The 20473-nt window shown below is 40.5% G+C and overlaps 1 protein-coding gene across 1 annotated transcript in view; it reads right to left on the bottom strand.

Moving 5' to 3' along the window:
* Positions 1–1572: 1572 nt before the first annotated feature.
* The window catches only part of ube2f (ubiquitin-conjugating enzyme E2F (putative)), a 98521-nt gene continuing 79620 nt past the window's right edge, over positions 1573–20473 (bottom strand). The window contains exon 10 of the mRNA XM_034208767.1: positions 1573–4514. Within this exon, the coding sequence (XP_034064658.1) occupies positions 4464–4514 (51 nt within the window). The 3' untranslated portion in view covers positions 1573–4463. The remainder of the gene's footprint in view (positions 4515–20473) is intronic.

Here is a 20473-nt window from a genome sequence, read left to right as displayed (position 1 = left end):
GCCATCTAAATGTGTAGCTTTTATTTCCTAAGGAAAATCTAATTACAGGATTAAAACTAATCCCATTGTACCAGTCACAAAGCTCCCTAGTTACAGTTGTGTTGACTGCAGCCTATTTGTGTGACAAATGACCCATCATTTACAGCCATTATTCACTTCTTTAATGTGGCTGTCCACTGGGACTCTGTGTAGGGACACAACTTTCGTAACTCTTCAATTATATTATCACTTCTTCCCCAAGTCTGTTTAATGAAAGTGAAAACATACTTGAATTAATCGAGGCTGATTAAATACTGTAGGTCTGATTCAGAAGGTATTTTCGGATCTGCAGCAGGAAAGTGTGCTACAACCAGGACATAAGAAGAACTACATAAATATGATTTATAGCATTCAACCATCTTAATACCTGGCTGTGTCTGTGAGCTGTCATTGCACACACACTCACACACACACACACACACACACACACACACACACACACACACACACACACACACACACACACACACACACACACTTCATTCATAAGTAAATATACCCACAGGGCCAATGTACAGTATGATTGCGTTTCCTCCAGGCGTGTTGTGTGGGTGATTGGCAGATGTAGGCATTGTGTGGTTAACGTCTGACAGCTATCACAAGGAGTTAAAACATTGAGTGCATGTGGATGTACCCCTCACCTGGTTGAGTATACCTCACGTCAAGATTGGTGAAGAGCAGGGAAATAAGGGGCATTTGACAAAATAATCCTAACTCATGGTACACTTACTGGATTTCTTCTGGAACTTTTGCTACATCCCATGGTCTTCTTCAGTGGAGTCCATTTGCATCGATGTCATGAAGAGGCTTCAGCTGTCATCAAGTATGGAGCTTTGATCATATGATAACTCCATCTCTGCCTGCTGATAATAAAATGTGGCTTAAACCTGCAAAAGAAAACTGACGTTTTAATATGTGTATCACATTTTGGGACAATCAAAGCTAGTTGTTGAGATATTTCGCACAAAGCCACATTCACTTCAGAAGCGCTAGATGAAAAGTCAAGGGATGACCGAGGTGTTTAGGATTCAACGTCAGAGATCCATCCAGTTGTTAAAACCCCCAAGTGTAGACTCTTCCCCATAACGGCTTTTTTTTTAGTGCCAGCATTGTGATCCTTAATATCCGCCTTAAATATATTTTAACCTGAAAGACTGCAACTGTTTTGATTGAGAGCCCCCCAGTGGGAGCATTACACATTGTATGTTTGAAAATAGCTTTTACATCCCCCTTACACATTTGTGGTCTTACTGTTGTATCCCCCTGAGATGAAAGAGAGCAAGGATGCTTAAGTGGTGCTAGATGGTCTTAGATTGCTAATGCATTCAATAATGGATCCATAATGTCCAAGAAGCAGATGTCCTTCATCCTGTATAATCCTGCAGGATATCTTTAGGGACACTTGGTCAAAACAAGCAATTAGAAGATGTTGCTTTGGGCTTTAGGAAGAGAATTAGAGCATTTGAAACCATTTATTGCCAGTTTTAAAATGACTTAAGTGAAAGAAACACATGAACAAACATTAAAGACACATTTGTTTTATCTATATTCTCTTTAATATATCTTAAAAAATTGATATACAATCTGAGAAAGTATAGGTTGAGACAACAGATTATTAATCTTCTCCCATGGCCCAAAGATTGAGTTAGCCCAAGCAGACGCATCTCCCGATAGCATTCTGGGAAAAAACACTAACTGCCAAAAATAAAGAACATATGACATATCAGAGTAGTAAGGCTAAGATTAAGCACAGTTGGGCTTCCATACCCAGTAGGCAACTACTACCACAATATTCATTTTTATATTGATTTCACAGGATGGCTTCTTATTGATAGACTGTTACATTAGCCTTCAACATTTTAATAGACCAACACCATGATGGAAGATAACACTGAACGCCCACATTCATATTTGCTTTCAATGGTCCTGGTGTTTGTCATATTTTCAGCCCCTTTATTTTAGCCAGTATCATCTGTTCTTCTGTTTAACTTAGATAACTGATAATTTGAGATGTTGAATCGAGGGCCAGAAAAACCAAAAGAAAAGAGGACCAAGACAGGGGGACAGCATGCTAACAACTCACATCATTTCATCACCTCATACATTAACTGCCCACTCACACAAGCTCAACAAACATTATTTCAATCTTTATACACACACACACCTCCGACATAACATTTCAATCTTAAACAAGTACATTTCTGACATCCTTAGTAAAATGCACCACTGCCAGATAACATAGATTTTGCCTCATGCAGAAGTGTGAACACAAAGCTGAATAGAGTGAGAAGAACAGTGTTGATGTTCTGAGATATGACTGAAACTGGAGGCACAATGCTAGCCAGGGCCGAGCAAAACACACACTAACAAACACTCACTGGCTAACTGAGTGACGGTCACTTTCTTTCTCTTACACAAGTTGTATGGCCAGAAATCCACAATGGCAGTGGAATAGCAGAACCTACGCAAGCTAACAAGCTTTGTAGCAAGTAAGCTATTCCATGCGTAAACAGGCTAACTGGCTACAGAGTGTGTACTTTCCCTCCTCTAAACCTGTACTACAAGGGCAACACCTTTAATTTCTCCACATTGTAGTACACATACCCGATAACAAATAATAACAAAGCCCTTCGCACCGAGTAACAAAACACTCACTTGTGAGCTAGCTAGTTAGCTTGTAAACTCACTCGATAGCATGTTACCAGTCTGCTTGCTAGCTCGCTCCCATTCTTACTCTCCTCATGAACCTTTGCAGTTGACTACAGGTCCACATTGTCAACATTGATAATGCAGTTTACATTTTTGGGGAAATAATTTGATACAGATAGACAAAGAGAAGGACAGAATGGGTAGGCCTACTGTCGTTAAGTAAAGACACTCTACACATTAGCTTTGGTCTCCCAGGGCTAACTTCTGTGCAGTCAATACGTCTTAGCACAGTAATGTATTTTATTCTGTACTGCAGCATGTTGACAATTATATGAAACAATAACTGTGAGGTAAAAGTGCTGACTTTAAACAAGAACTATTTCTTTAAAAAGGTGTTCACATATATGTTGGGTGAACGACATACGTCAGACTTGTGGACCAAACTAATGATATCTGGCTCTTTAGCTGCTAATTGCTTCACTTGTTTCACCACATTTTAGTCACCAACAGTCTTTTTCTGCTGTTGTACTGTAGGATTGTTGGAGCTTTTTTGCTGAAAACAGCCAAAAACGACACTATGAGACCAGTGACAGTGAACAAAAACAGTCAAACTTTGCGCTAGATAGCAAAACAATTAGCTTAGTTTTACTATTACGCTGAGAGGAGCTGCAGGGGCAGGTGATACTTCCCTGTAGGTTCATCAACGACCAATCCCTTTCACATTGTTTGTCACATATAACATTACAATGTGTCCAATAAACTTGGGGACTTGTGTACAAAAAGACACAATTCCTACACTGTTTATTGGGTATAAATGTAAAATTAAATCACATCAGTCCTATAAACTCATAGTCATTGTTTCATTTCTAAACCACATTTAAATTCAGAGCGACAAGTCATGTCCCTCCCAGGTACATGTGAGTGTGTAGGTGTGAAAAAGAGAAGCAGGGGGAGGAAAAGGCAAAAAAAGGACAATGAGGAGAGCAGAAGCTGAAAACAGTACAATACATTTGGCTGTGGTTCTAGTAGTCTTACTTTATCCCACTTGAGCTGAAAACACAAAAAAGAAAGCATGTATGTGAGCGTTGTGTGTGTACATGCAAGAAGAATGACAACAAAATGGGACGATGTGGTCATTCACATGCTGTCTAATGGGTCTTTCCGACTCTAGTGTGTGTGAATAAGTGTATTAAGTACTTGGATGTATGTGTTAAGCTTTTACTACATGATGTGACACTGTGCGTATTTATATGTTTGTGAACTCTCATGCATTTTCTCTTTAGCGACACAAACATAGCAGGCACTGGAACGGAGAAACTGATATCAACAAATATTCCTTCTTTTGATTAGTCTTAAACAGCTGAGCATGACTGCCTTTATTTTTATGTGCCGGTGATACATCACATCCCTTGCCGGTCGTTGCCATGGCTCGTTTCCGACAGGCTCAGGGACACCTCAGGGAGGCGGCGTCATTCTGCGATCTTGTCACAATGAACAGACATTGTGGTCATTGTAACGCTCAATCGATTAGTACAAATCAAAGCATAATTTTCTTCTGTATACAAGTCTTTACGCATCTTTTTTATTTTTATTTTCGCTCCTGCAGGTTGGAGTTTATTGCAATCTGGTGAGCAGCAGGGCATGTTGTCGAGAGGAGGGGGAGCGGTAAGAGTCAGCTGTCGATTCACGTTGGGCGAGTTGGCCGAGGCAAGCAGAGGCAAGGTAGAGCAGTTTGGTTGGTTGGTGCAGGCTGGTGTAGGTAGCCGGTGCTTCTATCATCTGGCGTAGTGCTTGACGTAATCTTGAACCTTATTCCGAAAATCCTCCTGGATTAGAGACAAGAAACAATAAAAGCAAATGACAGTGAGATGAAAAAGCCAGATATTAAACATTTGTAAAGGAGGGGGGATTGGAAGAAAAGCAAGAATGATTGATAATATGATGATAATGTGATCCACTATTTTAAAAGACATTAAGTAAAATATAGTTTGAAATTGTTTGACTTCTCACAAATTGCATCATTAGTAGTAATTAGTCGTTTCAAGGAATATAAAAATATCTTAACAAAAGTATAAAACTGTGTGCTTTTTTAGCTGATTTTCATTTGTAATGCCTGTATCACCTTGTCTGGCCTTTATTTTACATTCACAATTACATTTTGAAGATATGTCATCTTGTGTAGATGACGTCTACATCCACATTAGCCTACATCTTATTTATGATATCTGTCATTGGAGTTGACTTTCCACGGCCAAATCCCTTCTAGTCATGCGTGCCCTCTCCACCCCTTCGTATATTTCCCCCTCCTCTTTATCATGACCCTCCTGGCCTTCCTTCCATCCCCTCGAACCATCCATATGGTACCCACTCCTCTGTCACCCATCCCTCCTGGTTACATTTCTTCTGACAGCACTCTTACTTTTCCTTGGCTCTGCATAACAATTCAAGACATCCATGTCTTCAACCCCTTTGGCGGTTTGGGAAACACATTGTTGGTTTAACTGTCTAAATCCACTTGACATTTCAGTTTTAATATTCTCTAATACAGCACATCAGACAGGATATATTTCAATAACGTACATTTTGTTAAAGGCTGTTCATTTGAACTGCAGCAGCTTTTTTCTTTGAAATGCAGTATCTGTGGCTTTAATGCAGAACATTTCTAGATTTTGGATTACATGTTTGCGTAAATATATTTTAAGTGAATATTGCTTAATTCCCCAGGGCCACCACAAAGTCATTCCAGAAAACATGTACTTGGGTTTAACGCATTCACCCATGCATCTAATAGTTTACTTGCGTCCCACATCTCCATTTACTTTTCACACGAGAAGCCAAAAGCCCATGTAAAGATCCTATTTGCCGATTTCTCACCGGCTTTTAACACCATCAAGCCTAGTATTTTAGCAAATATTTTAACTGAATAATTCTCACTTGAATCTGGTCTGATCGCCTGGATCGTTGACTTCCTCAGCTGTAGAACTCAGTAGGTTAGAATAGAATAGGCATGGCACTTTCCGATATGATAACTACCTGGATAGGGTATGTGTCTTATCCTCTCTTTTATACACCAACTCCTGCATTAGCACTTTTCCCAACGGCCCTGGTCAGCCTCCTATTTGATGAGGAAGAGGAGCATGGGTCTGTTCTTGAATTCTTTATCAACTGGTGTGATAAGTCAAACCTGCTTCTAAACACCTCAAAAACAAAGGAGATGGAAATTGATTTTAGAATAGCACAATCCCCCCAACCCTACTCTTTTAAATAGGGAGCCTATACAATGTGTCACTGAGTACAAGTATCTTGGTGTCGTGCTTGACCACAAGCTCAGATGGGATGTATGGTCTGAGAAAGTAAATGCTAAGTCTCAACAAAGAATGTTCTTTTTACGTAAATGATTGTCTTTTAATGTCGGCAACAGAATGGTTAAGATGTTTTATCATGCTGTTATTGAAAGTGTGCTCTCCTTCGGCATCATATGCTGGTTCGGCAAAGCCACTGAGGCACAGAAAAAGTCAGTTAGGAGGGCCATAATATTGTCCAGTAAATTGACAGGAATCTCATTTTCTAGTATAGAACGTTTATACAAGGACAGAGTTTTAAAAATGGCACACAATATTGTGAGTGACCTGAGGCACCCATTCGCCTCTTGTTTTGAACTGTTGCCATCCGGGCGGAGATATCGTGCCCCTCTGTTTAAAAATAACAGATCTAGGCTGTCTTTCGTCCCACAAGCCATCAAACTCCTGAATCAATTAATCAATGATGGGTAGGAGGCCCTGCCCCCCCCCATCGCAAATGAGGGCCTAGGCCCCTTGTCATGACTGCCGATATCTTTTTTTTTGTATGTCTGTTCTTTTTAATCTGTGTCTATGTTGTTGTCAGTGACGTATGTTTTATCTTTTTAAATGCCTCTGTGATGTGCTGCAACCCATTTTCCCCTCGGGGTCAAATAAACAAATACTATACTATACATCACTAGAAATGCACTTGAATATGTAGGGATGTAATGGTGCAAAATAAGTCGCGGTTCAGTTCATACTCGATTAAGAAGTCATCATTCAGAACGGTGGGAAAGAAATGCATAAACACACATTTCTATTTATGTATTTTAAAGAGACAGAAGTCCAAGTTTCAGATGGACAAAATCTTCTTTATGGGGAGAAGAAGTAACATTTTACTGTCGATTTTGATTAACTAAATGCAACAGGGCCACAATAGGCTATACAATCTAATTAAAATAGTGATGAAAAGTTCTCATCTAAAGGCTGCTGAAAAGCAGAGGAGATACAGATTAGCACATGTTGGTGATGCCATTGAATGTGTGTGTAGCTGACCTGAAACCAGCAGACAGGACTCCGAGCTTCACCATGTATTTGCCCCTACCCATAGTTTGCCTTTCATGCAAGTCTTGGGGAAACTACACATGTGAAATTTGGTTCTGCATTACATGTATCACTATAAAAAGGGTTTATTCTGCGTGCGGCTGCGTGCCCTGGGTCATGACCCCCATATTGTGACGGTTTGCATGAATAAATAAACCGTTACAGCCATTATATTTATTTTTTAGCTCAAATAAAAATGTGCTCCTTGTATTTTTGAGCGATATCATAGTTAGTTTCTAACATTTCTTAGCCTACAACCCCTTTACAGCTCCCCTCTCTTGGCCTGATTTCTACGTGTTGGCTCCTATTACCCATCCATCAGTGCAGGGGTCTGGGCCATTAATTGGCATGTCCTGCTGTCCAACATTAAATGTAAGTGTCCCACACTGACATCAGATTGACAGCTGATTTACGCCACAGCTCCAGTGGTATGTCACGCACGCACTGCTGGGGCTTCTGTGTGTGAGCAGGAAGCAAAGAACGTGAGGAAAACCACGAGTCAGAGGAGAGAAAATGATGCAGAGAGACAGGAAGAGGAGGCATGGTATGTGTGTGTGTGGAAAATAGAAAAGGAATGCTGAAAAGCTGCCAGCGACAAAAACGTCAGCAGTGATGACACCAGTTTGAGAATCTGTCCACAGCAGGATGATGGAGTGGCCTTATTGCTGCTGAGGGAGCTCTCCCTTTAGGCCCTATTGTAATGCCACAAGTGCAACGGCAGGTGGAAAACACTGAGTTTTGGGTGCAGGGACTGTGGTGTGTTTTAGGTGCAGTGGCGATATGGGTAAAAAGGCAAGTTTTTTTGAAAATTGGTCCATCATTCTCTTCATGTAGAAGCTTCTAATAATCTGATTTGATTCACTTGAGTTCAGACTCAGAGATTCAAATGTTTAATAAGGTTTTATATCAGGTATGTATAATCAAATCTGTTAGCAAATTGTGAGGTAGCAAAGGTAAAAATAAAATACTGTCAACTGGCTTTAGATAAGCCAGCCCTTTATTAGTATATAAGTGCTTTGTTAATAGTTCTATCGCTCGAAGTGGAGTCGAAAGAGATGAGTTTTCAGTCTGCGCCGGAAGATGTGCAATCTATCTGCCGTCCTGATGTCAATGGGGAGCTCATTCCACCATCTTGGAGCCAGGACAGCAAACCCACGTGTTTTTGCTGATGGGAACTTGGGTCCCCTTCGCAGCGAGGGTGCACCGAGCCGTTTGGTTGATGCAGAGCGGAGTGCACGTGCTGGGGTGTACGGTTTAACCATGTCCTGGATGTAGGAAGGGCCAGATCCATTCGCAGCATGGTACGCAAGTACCATTGTCTTGAAGTGGATTCTAGCAGTTATCGGAAGCCAGTGAAGGGAGCGGAGGAGCGGCGTGGTGTGGGAGAATTTAGGAAGGTTGAAGACCAGGCGAGCCGCTGCATTCTGGATGAGCTGCAGAGGTCGGATGGCACATGCAGGTAGACCAGCAAGGAGGGAGTTAATTTAAACAGCGGGGTTGTCCAAACAGTGTGAAGCTTAGGCTTGCTCCAATTAGACCACATTGACATGAAGGGTACAGCAAACACACGTACAGACAAAAATTATAAAAAGGGTTTTCAACCTAACCCCATTGAGATGTCCAAGACAGACTTGAATGAGATTAGAATTTTTCATGTGGTGACTCGAATGACGCACATTCATTCAACGCAAAAGCAAGTGACGCCTTTCACATAACACGGTCTAGCAAAAGCCAATGCAGCATTGAGATCCTTCTCCGGTCGTCACTGATGTGAATGAAAAAAACAAAACATCTGCGGTTGTTGTGGGCAACGGCACCCAGAACTCTACAGATTGTCATATTTGCATAGAGACTAATGGAGCTCAGTGCAAGTTCAACCAGGAAGACCTTCTTTACTCATTCATTTACTATGCTACGTTACTATTCTCTCTCCTCTCAATTTGTGATCGGGGGCGTCACTCCCCAGCTTAACCAATCACTTCGCTCTATTCTCACAAGCGCTCCGCTAACCCTTTTAAACTTGCTCTCCCCCCTGTCAGCTGTCATTTCAGGTGACTCAACGCAACCCTCGGCCACCCCAATCCAGGGTCAAGCTAAGCCACTCCTCTTCAGATCGAACCCAACTATCCATTCACCACCACTAGTGTCTAGACCCCGGCGGGGTTTCATCGGATCGGAGTTTTCCCCTCCCGAATGATACTCCTGCACTACGGGGCCTAATCGCCAAAACACCATTACATTCATTCGTGTATTCCTGGCCATAAATATGTATTCTTACATCAAAACCGTCTCTCCTGATTGAATTATGATTACAAGTCGCTGCTTTATTAATACGTATATCATGTTATTTTGAATGTTGACGGAGAAGCTACAATGTTAGCTAAGGCTAGCCCTTGTTGATCAGATCTCAATTCAAAAACAACAATTTCAACATTTTTGCTTGCCATCTTGTGGACAAACATGTCAATGTATCAATTAAGTATTTATATTGCAATTAGATCATGTTCTTTTTGGGTTCATTTACCAACTGCCGACTTGTGACTTGCTAGAGACAGTGAATCTAGCCTTGTGAAATTCACTAAGCTGTGTATTTCTCTGGATGATGTTGTGAACTCAGACATGACAGTATTTGGTTTCCTGACTTACAGTATCTCGTACTTCCAAAACATGCATAAAGCAGCGAAAAAAGGTTATTTTGGCTATAGCTGAGGAAACATTGTTGGCATTTAGGTATAAACAAAGAGATATCCCTGCCGTGGGCAAATTAGTTTGAGTAACGCAAGGTGAAAAGTCCAGTGTGAACAAGCTATTAGGACTAATACATTACGTGTAGGAAAAACTAAATACTAACTAAAGTAAATCTAATTGGTGTATCACACAAACATTTGAAAGATAAGTGTAACAACCCTATAAATGCCGTCTCACACAAAAGATGAATTAACCTTGATTGTTTAGTTTTTTTGTTGCACCCCACTTTCTCTGTTACAGCAAAACAACTGGGTGAGACTGCATATTACTTTGGCGTTCATTAGTTTGAAGACTCCAAGCAAACTATGTATAGTCGATTACAAACTTTGTTTGGCTACAGCTTGCTCTTTTTTTGGCTCCGTTTCAACTATGAAAGGCAATTAACTCTCCTTTCCTGCTGCGATTTGGGCAAGTTCCTAAAATTAGCTTCATCAGAGGGAAAGAGATGCAAATTAAACCCTGTGGGTACAAATGGTTCTTTTAAAATCATCTAAAAGTTGAGAACTAAGCAACGGAAAGCCCCTGGATGTGTTAGGTAAACAGATTGCAGAGGGAAAAATTCAGTGGAGTGGAAAGATGTGAAGAGGGAAGATAATAAATGGAATAGAGAAGAGAGATGCTAAGAGATACAGAGGTGTGGAGGCCATGAGACACTCAACAGTAGAGATTTTGACACACTGAGGAATTCTGAATTCTGTAAGTTTAGTAAAAATGTCAAAGACCCTTCACATCTGGGTCGGGTCCAGAACAGTAATTCTGCATCAGTTGCCAAAGCTTTCAGTTCCACACTGTGGAAGGAGTTTATGTTTTTGGTTTGTCTATCTGTCTGTCAGCAGGATTCAAAAATAACTGCTGGTCTAATTTGATGAGACTTGGTGGAAGCTGGCAGATGCATTAAAAGGGACCTATTATGCAAAGTCCACTTTTCCAAGTCTGTTATACATAACCATGTGTCCCCTCTGTGTAAAGAGATTCTGAAAGTTTCAGGAAAAAATATTCGCTCACTTTTTGTCCTGATCCATTTATATAAAAACCTGTCTGAAAATGAGCTGATCAGATTTTGGCCACTTTATGATGTCATAACGATTTTTTGGCTTGTGTAACCATTAGCCAATCACCAACCAAGGTAACCCCTCCCCCCATTTTATCACCTGAATCTCCTCCTAGAGCACCATCGTGTGTTTTTTAACCAAATATCTCTCAGAGGGGCGTGGGGAGTGGCTCCTTATTTTCATCTAAAGTAACAGACAGAGAATCAGCACTTTTGAAACAGGGTCGAAACAGAGGGGATTATGGGATGCTGCAATTATCTGTTTGGTATTTGGAGCAAAACACTTCAGAGAAATGTTTGTATATATCTGAGACCTATAATATATTGATGAAAAACAGTATAATAGGGGACCTTTAATTGTGTTTCATCATCACTTTGAGATATGGCCTTCTTGCTATGTTCAAGATGGTGTTGGTAAGAAAATTGTTTTCTATTTGAATGACACCTTGGGTCACATAAACTTGGATAGAGATTTTATCCTGAAACTCATGAATACACTAATGTCGATGTAATTACTAAAACGAGGGAAATGGAACCATCCAAGGAGCGATGAGAATGCTTCATTAGACTTGATGGAGGTCTCAGAGTACCATTCCAGAGGAAAAACGTAATAGCTTGAGCATGTCTAAAAAATGACTTTGTTTTAACTTTCATTCAGCGCTACTGATAAAGAAGCTAAAGAGGGTGTTCCATAAAAGATTCATGGTATAATTGTTGAGATTATCGAGACCAAATTTATGAAATATATATATATAACATTTTAAATTCCCTCCAAGTGATTCTAAGATATCACATTCACAAGAATTGGACAGAGGGCCAATACCGATGGGGGGCGAAGGTATTCAAAAGTTTGGTCAGTCGCCATTTATTGGATTGGGAACGGCAATTCACTTTAGTCTATTGGAGCATTTTCTTCATTTTGTTTTAATATTTACAACATTGTATTAAGTGCATTTTATTGTACTGTATACCTTTTAGTTTTTTTGCAAATATGTGTTACAGTATGAATGAGATGTTATTGATAAGTGGTTGGGAAAGGGAAGTTGTTCCCGGGTGTAAAGATAAATAAAACTACCTGTGATTCACGTGGACCTGAAGATGTATGATTCCACAGGTTTTTGGGAATTCTATACTGAAATATTTTACAATTCCTCATTGTCTTTTATATGAACTTGTATTGGCTTAAAAAAATACACACATTTAAGAACTAAAACATGTGTCATGTGTAGGGGTTAGGGGTGTAACGGTACACGTACCCGTACCGAAATTATTCGGTACGGGCCCTTCGGTTCGGTACAGGTGTGTACCGAAGTGTACCGAACGAATATAACGTTAAACGTAAAAAATTGAGAACGTGAACAACTTTTTGGAAGTAATCTCAGGTGCTGCGTCGCAGCATTCAGAGTAATTTGCTCACATTGGGTTCAACGCGTCATAGAGCGAGCAAGTCATTTCATTGGATGAGAGGCATACTATGAGAGCTGGACAGAGGGATGCGTTCAAATGTAGTCAGTAATTTGAGGAACTGTCGAAAATTAATGGCGAACGCAGATAAAGTTGAGCTCGAAAATCCTCCAGCATCATTGAAGTCTCCGGTTTGGGAACATTTTGGTTTCGCAGTTACGTACAAGGATGAAGGACAAAGACAGGTGGACCGAACCAAAGCTGTTTGTCGGCATTGTTCAACTAACATTGGTTGCGCGGCTGGCAATACATCAAACTTGCACACTCTTGAAAAGGCATCACCCGAACGTGAATATCACCGGTACCAAAAGAAAAAAGACTGAAGTGCAAACCCAACTCCCACTAGCATTTAAGCCTCCACCACTCGCAGAGAGTTCAGACCGAGCCAAAGCTATTACAAACGCCAAATATCCTTATGTTGCCATGTTAGCAAAGCGCTACCTGGCTGTATCTGCTACCTCTGTCCCTAGAGAGAGGGTGTTCTCCACATCAGGAGACATTGTTAGTGCCAGCAGATCTGCTGAAATGTTTGTGAACCGTTACACCCCTAGTAGGGGTGTAACGGTTCACAAACATTTCGGTTCGGTACGTACCTCGGTTTTTAGGTCACGGTTCGGTTCAGTACGTTTTCGGTACATCAGAACAAATTATCACAAAACAAAATATTTTTAGGGTTTTTAAAATTATTATTAAACTGAATAATGTATTCACTCAAATAAATACAAAATATAATCAAATAAACATTAAGGTGCAGCATTTCAATGAACTGAAATCATCTGTATTTGAACTGTACTGTAGGCCTACTAGTAGCCTACTCACAAAACATAAACTATTCGTTTTGGGTTTTTAATTATTATTAAACTGTGAATATTCACTCAAATAAATACAAAATATAATAAAAGTATACATTAAGGTGCAGCATTTCGATGAACTGAAATAATCTGTATTTGAACTGTAGGCTACTGTACTAGTACCTAAGCAGCCAGTTTGACATTATGACTTGCTTGTCATTGTTTTTTTAAAGAAAAATTAACTTGTCCACATTGCTTGCCGAAAGGGCAGATCTGCTGGTACTAACAATGTCTCCTGCTGTGGAGAACACCCTCTCGCTAGGGACAGAGGTAGCAGATACAGCCAGGTAGCGCTTTGCTAACATGGCAACATAAGGATATTTGGCGTTTGTAATAGCTTTGGCTCGGTCTGAACTTTTTGCGAGTGGTGGAGGCTTAAATGCTAGCGGGAGTTGGGTTTGCACTTCAGTCTTTTTTCTTTTGGTACCGGTGATATTCACGTTCGGGTGATGCCTTTTCAAATGAGTGTGCAAGTTTGATGTATTGCCAGCCGCGTAACCAATTTCAGTTGAACAATGCCGACAAACAGCTTTGGTTCGGTCCACCTGTCTTTGTCCGTCATCCTTGTACGTAACTGCGAAACCAAAATGTTCCCAAACCGGAGACTTCAATTATGCTGGAGGATTTTTGAGCTCAACTTTATCTGCGTTCGCCATTTCGACAGTTCTTCAAATTACTGACTAAATTTGAACGCATCCCTGTGACCAGCTCTCATAGTATGCCTCTCGTCCAATTAAATGACTTGGTCGCTCTATGACGCGTTGAGCCCAATGTGAGCAAATTACTCTGAATGCTGCAACGCAGCACCTGAGATGCTTCCAAAAAGTTGTTCACGTTCTCAATTTTTTACGTTTAACGTTATATTCGTTCGGTACACTTCGGTACACACGTGTACCGAACCGAAGGGCCCGTACCGAATAATTTCGGTACGGGTACGTATACCATTACACCCCTAGTCATGTGTCATTAACTGCCACTTAAAGACCTAAACATGGCGGTGTTTTAAAGCGAAATAAAAGAAAAGCTAGTCCAAATAATGATAAAACAAAACATCTATTAAAAGCGTCACAGCCTTATTCCTTACATTTCATCTTTCATGAGCCATATAAGTATCAGTTTGACAGGAAGTGAGACACAATCAGATAATAGAATGGCTGAGAGGCAATCATAGGAGTGTAAGAGGACAGGATAATTACTGTGACCTATTACTCTCAACAATGTAGGGATTAACCGTCTATTTCAAGATGAACACTGCAGAGGAGAGGGCTCGGGAAAGAATGGGAAGAAGCTGTTGTGACAAGGAGTTAACATGTGCCTTTCCCTCCTCCCCGAATTTGCATTGCTCTCTGACTCTATTTTGCATCAACAACACCATGGCCTCAGTCTTTCCTGTTGTCCTGTTGACATCCACTGCCTCCCTGACTCTTACTGTAGATGCCAGACTGCCAGGACAGGCAAACTGCATAATGAGGCGCTACAGGTTACAGCACTATTTATATGTTGACCTGGTTAGAAAAGACCATAATGATCAATATTTTTGGCATTTCTTTTACATTTTTGCATTTCACGAAGGTGCATATTTCCAATTAAAGGACTCAAACATTGTGCCTTGCACACACTTTCACAGATTGTCATCACTTCTACTGTGTTGCTGCTGATACAAAACTAAGTATGGAGCTGACAGTACTGGGTAAGAATGCAGCTTTATTTAAGGACATTTTTCAATGCCTTTTGTAAAAACACATGTTTAAACTAGGGCCGGGACTTTAACGCGTTAATTAAGATTAATTAATTACACAAAAATTAACGCGTTAAAAAAATGAACGCATTTTAATCGCACTTATTTTTGCACCGCGGAACGTTTCTCACTGGATGAGTTTCAGGCGTACCGATTATACTGGAGCACCAACTAACGTTCATGACTTCAGACAACAACAAACCACAGTGAACAACAGTGGGAAATGTTGTTTTAAAAAACGGACGGATGGAAGCGTCGATAAGAGCACGGTTGTGTGCAAATTATGCAAAAAGGAATTCGCATATCACCGCAGCACATCAAGCCTCAAGTATCACCTCAATGCAAAACATATAGCAGCTAGCGTGGAAGCTAGCGTGGACGTTAGCCTCTTTTATCGCGTTCACACCAAAAAGAGCCGGTACTAAAATTAGTTCATGAGAACCTTTTTACCCCCACGAAAGTCCCTGCTAGAGAGCAGAGAGCTGCTAGAGAGCAGGGACTTTCGTACGGCTCTCTTGTGAGAAAAGAGCTATATTTCTGATTGGCTGGGCGGATTGCAAACCACGCCCCGTAAAACTCCCAAAAAGTTTTGTGAAGCCGCCATTTTATTATCCTCGCATTAGCATTATTAGCATTAGCCCAGTGCAGAAACGCAGAGAGACTAATTTATGGCAACACAAAATAAAACATGGGAGCGGTGGAGATGAGGAGGTGTCGGCGTTCTGGCGATTTACTCGGAAGGCTTCAGTAGAAGCTGCTGGGACTCCCAGCAGCTTCTACTGAAGCCAGTCCCCAACTCCGGGGACTTCCGGCCGGGGACTTTGGGCGGCAGTATACGCCGTGAAGTGGTTTGCGGCCTGCCAGTAAACCCAAAGCAGAAGAAGAAGAAGTAACGTCAGCGGCTTCATTTGCCTAATCCACCCCCAGGTTCAAAGAGTTCTCATGGACTAAATTCTCATGAACCTTTGTGGGAAAAGTACTGCGGTGTGAATGCGCCTAATGGTATACTAAAATCCATGTGAAAAAAATTGCTTCTCACTGTTCTTAGGTCAAATATTTATATGTGATTAAAAATGCGATTAATTTCGATTAATTAATTACAAAGCCTCTAATTAATTAGATTAATTTTTTTAATCGGGTCCCGGCCCTAGTTTAAACCAGACTGAATAAACAAACCATAAATACAGCGACTTCTACAGAAAGCTCAAGTAAAAAGGCTACAAACTGGTCAAATGAAAAACAAGATAATAACCTATTATAAACATTGGTAAAGACTGTTGTTTCGGTTTATAAACAGGATCTCGTAGGACTCACGAAAACCGGGATGTCTCTTCCTCATTTGCTGCAATAAGGGCCTGTGTCCTCGTCGCGCCTTTTTCTGGCAGAAAGGCAATGGCAAGTCGCAAACTAGCATTGCTCCCTTGTAACTATTTGTTTGACATTATATTTTTCATCATGAGCACCAACCTGAGGATGCATGCTTTTACGCCTGGCATGACTTGATCTGACATCCAAAGGGAGGAGGACGATATAAATTACACTCACTCTAGCCGTTCTGCTAATATGCTGTTTGGTCTTTGTTATTATAGTTTCCAACTCAAAGACACATTCAAAAACGTTCCCTCTAATTTCTACAATGACGTCACTGGTCACTTGATATATTCTTTACTCAAAGTGCTCAAAACAGCCACACAAAAGTGGTGTGGAAGCGCTTTTTCTCAAGGCGGCCGAATGCGCAAGATTAAAACAGAGAAGGATCAGGATGCAGTACATGGTGTGTGTTTTTGGGTGTATCTGCTTGACATGATTGACTATTGATTAGACAGGCTAAGCCACCTGAGGTCCCTAAGGAAGCCTGAGCATGTTACAGAGAGACAGAGAAAGAGCAGTGTCTCACATTGATGAGTAACAATCAATGGAGACTCTACAGAATATAAAATACAAAGGGGTATGATGGGATGCGTGAACTGTAGTAGTCACATTACAGTATACGAACATAATCTCTGTAACATGTTCCAGATACACTGGCAACACAATTACACTTTCCTATTAAAATACTGGGGCAAATGTGTCAGACTTTTGATCTCTTCTGCTATCTGGCAGTTCAGACTGCGGCCATTTTGTAGACATTTGACATTTTAATAATAACATGTGTTCATGCTGGTGGGAGTATAAAAGGGTAAGAGCTTTTTCACTTGTGGTTTACACCCTTATTTAGATTGTCCATTTCTCCTTTGCACTAAAATATGGTATGGTACATTTACGATATGAGATATAATAGGATTTATTTCCTGACTGTTTTGACAAGTTTTATTTCCATTATTTTTCCAATTACTGATGCAATATGTTAGCACCTGTACAAACGGAATCAAATACAAAAGCCTTTTATTCTGTCCTGTCTATGAAGTTGAACAATCTGGGTTTGTTGATAAAAGCATGATAATTATTTATTTTATTATGGTATTTTATTGAGGCCATTATTAGATTTGATGTCGCCTACGATTTTATTATAATGATGCCATGTCTTTTTGCCACCAATTAAAATAATCAGTACCGACTGATACTGTATACTGAATTATGATCCCTTTACTTCGTTAGTATCATCAAAAACACAATTCAAATGATTAAGACATACATTTAAAAAAATTATGGCATGAGTACGCATTACTGGTTGTACTTACATGCAATAAACTGGGGAGCGCTGGGGTAAGATTAAATTAGATATACTTTATTGATCCCAATTTGGGAAAAATGTCCAGTCAAAAATCCCTCTTTGATATATTATTCAAATACTTTTGTGAAAATATCTTTAAATAACTTAATGAGTTAATTCAAGTTTTTTGCCAAATACTACTTTTACAAGATTCGATAAGCATCATAATAACAGTACGATTTGGTATAAAATGTCTGTCTGAAAGTTTTATATTTCACTTTTTTATCCTTTGCTATAATTACATTTTTTGAAGCAGTTTCAACCATATTTAGTGTAAACATACCACATACCAAAATCCTGCATACAATTAAGTATGACATTGGTACGCAGCAAATGTTTAATATCTAAGGAAACACAGACAACATAGGTTAAATGCTTCAGACTTGCTGAAGAAGAGGAAGATTTTTTTGTTATGCCACAGAAAAGCTTCATTAGTATTTATGTATTAAAAAAAGTATCTCCAGACGGTTTCAAACTATCACAGTGTGTTGGCATTTCCCAACTTAGTATTCATCATAGAGCTTCAAACAAATACTGACATGCCTCATGTCTATGGTTTCTAATAATAAGGATATGAGATAATAATGTTACTAAAAATAGTAGAAGGTATTCAGTAGCTTATATTCAGCAAAAATATTCATGTAAACACAGCTGATGCTGGAGCTGCAGAAGCTTGTGAGCCGATAAGTCTATTCCACTTTGGTGTCATCCTGAACGGTTTGATATACAGGTATATGTGTGGACGCACGCACGCACACACGCACGCACGCACGCATTTTCTAGACTAGGGGTTCCCACACTTTTTAGCGCACGACCCTCAAAATAACAGTGCCAGAGAATGGCGACCCCTGTCAACTGGGGGGGGTTCCAGTGAATTTATTTAAAGGGTACCTATCATGCAAAATGCACTCTTGTACGTCTTTTAGACATGAATATGTGGCCCCGGTGTGTCAGGGAACTCACCAAGTGTCCGAAAATACAACCCTCTCTCTTTTCCTCCATACCCAAATCTCTAAAAACGGGGCTGCAACGGATCTGATACAAACTGATCCGGATTTGAATTATTTTCTACGTCACAATAGTGGTGCTCCGCTTAGTGGTCAATTCTCCACTTATCAGGGGAATGAGAGGTTGGGCCACGGCCGGCCATTGCTGCTCGAAAGCGCTGGAGACGCTGTAGTACATATGCCAGGCCTGTAAGTGGCGCTGTAGTCTGCCACAAAAGCAGCAAAGAAGACTTCCCTTGCATGGTTGCCATGGTTGTCCTTTTGTTTATTCTCCGCTGTGGCTCTTTTTCTCCCTCCCCGAGGCAAGCGTTTGCTCTTCCTGCTGTAAAACAAATGAATAATGACTCTATATAATCATATGTAAGGGTGAATGTGCAGCGATGCGGTCATTATGGGGAAAAGAACACCGACAGGCTGATCAGGAGCCCGACCCGAAGCGGAGGGATCTAGATCGGCATGAAGGCACATTATGCAATGTGCACATTATCCCGCTTATTGCATGGCCACATTCTCAACAAAGTAATGATATGACTCCCAATATTAATTGAAATGCTTTTATGGATTTAGAAAATGATTTTATTGATTTAAAAAATAGTTGTATTGATTTAAATTGACATGCATCCGCTAAGAAAAATTGTCCGTTGTTACTGTTTGAACTAACGTAGCAACGGCAGGAACTGCTTCGATAGCGTTTTTGAGGAGCTTTTTGATTACAGATTTGAAAACTTTGTTGCTTGCTTTAAAAGTAGCACAATTCATTATGTCAAACCTTGGAAAGTATCTAGATATCCCTGCCCTAATGCCAAAGTAACTGGCAACTGAATATGTGTCGCCGTTTGATGTCTATGTCTGGACCGCTGCGTAAAAAGGAGGGTTTCTGCCCCGTTACTTCTCTTCTTACTTCTATAAGAATAAAACACCTCTTCTGACAGCCCAGAAGCTGATCTCAAAGCACGCTCCCCTCTCCTGCAGGGGGGCGTGGTCAGCTGCAGTTCACAGAATCAGCCCCCTGCAAAAACAGGGCTGGAAAGAGCAAATAGAGCAAAATGAGGCATGGCTAAAATGCAGGATCTGTTTGGTATTTTGAAAAAAAAACTATATTTATATACTTTATATAGGTATGGCCCTACAATCAGGGTTCATACACTTTTTCACCAATGATTTTCAATGACTTTTCCATGACTTCTCAATGACCTTTACCTAATTTTCCATGACCAAAAAAAAATTACCACTGAAAATGGTTTATTTGAACATGGAACAGGAAAATAAGGTCTGCATATGAAACCTGTAGTGCCTATCTAAAACAAATCAAATAGTAGGCTTACTAGCTTCTACACGCTGAAGCAACTGTAGTCAGGGATGCAAACTCATCAGGTATGAAAAAGGTGACAAGAATCCGAGCCCCCCGACCCCACGGAATATCGGCTTTAAAATGAGGAATAACAGGATTTTAGCAGTCAGAACAACTAAAGCAGCAGTGGTAATAATAACAGAAACGCTAAAGAGTCACATCTAATATAAATATATAAAAGCATTTATTTTAATTGTGTAGCAGTCAGTTTATCATTTTGGCAGCACTGTTGAGCATTTTGAAAATGTATTTTCATGCCTCTGTTCAAGGCTTATGCTGCGTTCAGACCGGACGCGATGCGATGTTTGGGGGCGGCGCGATTACATGTAAAGTCAATGCAGAGACGCGATCAGACGCGAATTCGCTCCGACGGCGCGCATGAAGCGGTGGACGCGGCGCGAATCACGCGATTGAGGCGATTGAAGGGGGCCGCGTCAAACGCGAGAGTTCAATTTTTTCAACTCGGGCGTCAAATTC

This window comes from Gymnodraco acuticeps, unplaced genomic scaffold (assembly GCF_902827175.1).
Source record: "Gymnodraco acuticeps unplaced genomic scaffold, fGymAcu1.1, whole genome shotgun sequence".
Classification (NCBI taxonomy): domain Eukaryota; kingdom Metazoa; phylum Chordata; class Actinopteri; order Perciformes; family Bathydraconidae; genus Gymnodraco; species Gymnodraco acuticeps.
This window is presented reverse-complemented; position numbering and strand designations above follow the sequence as displayed.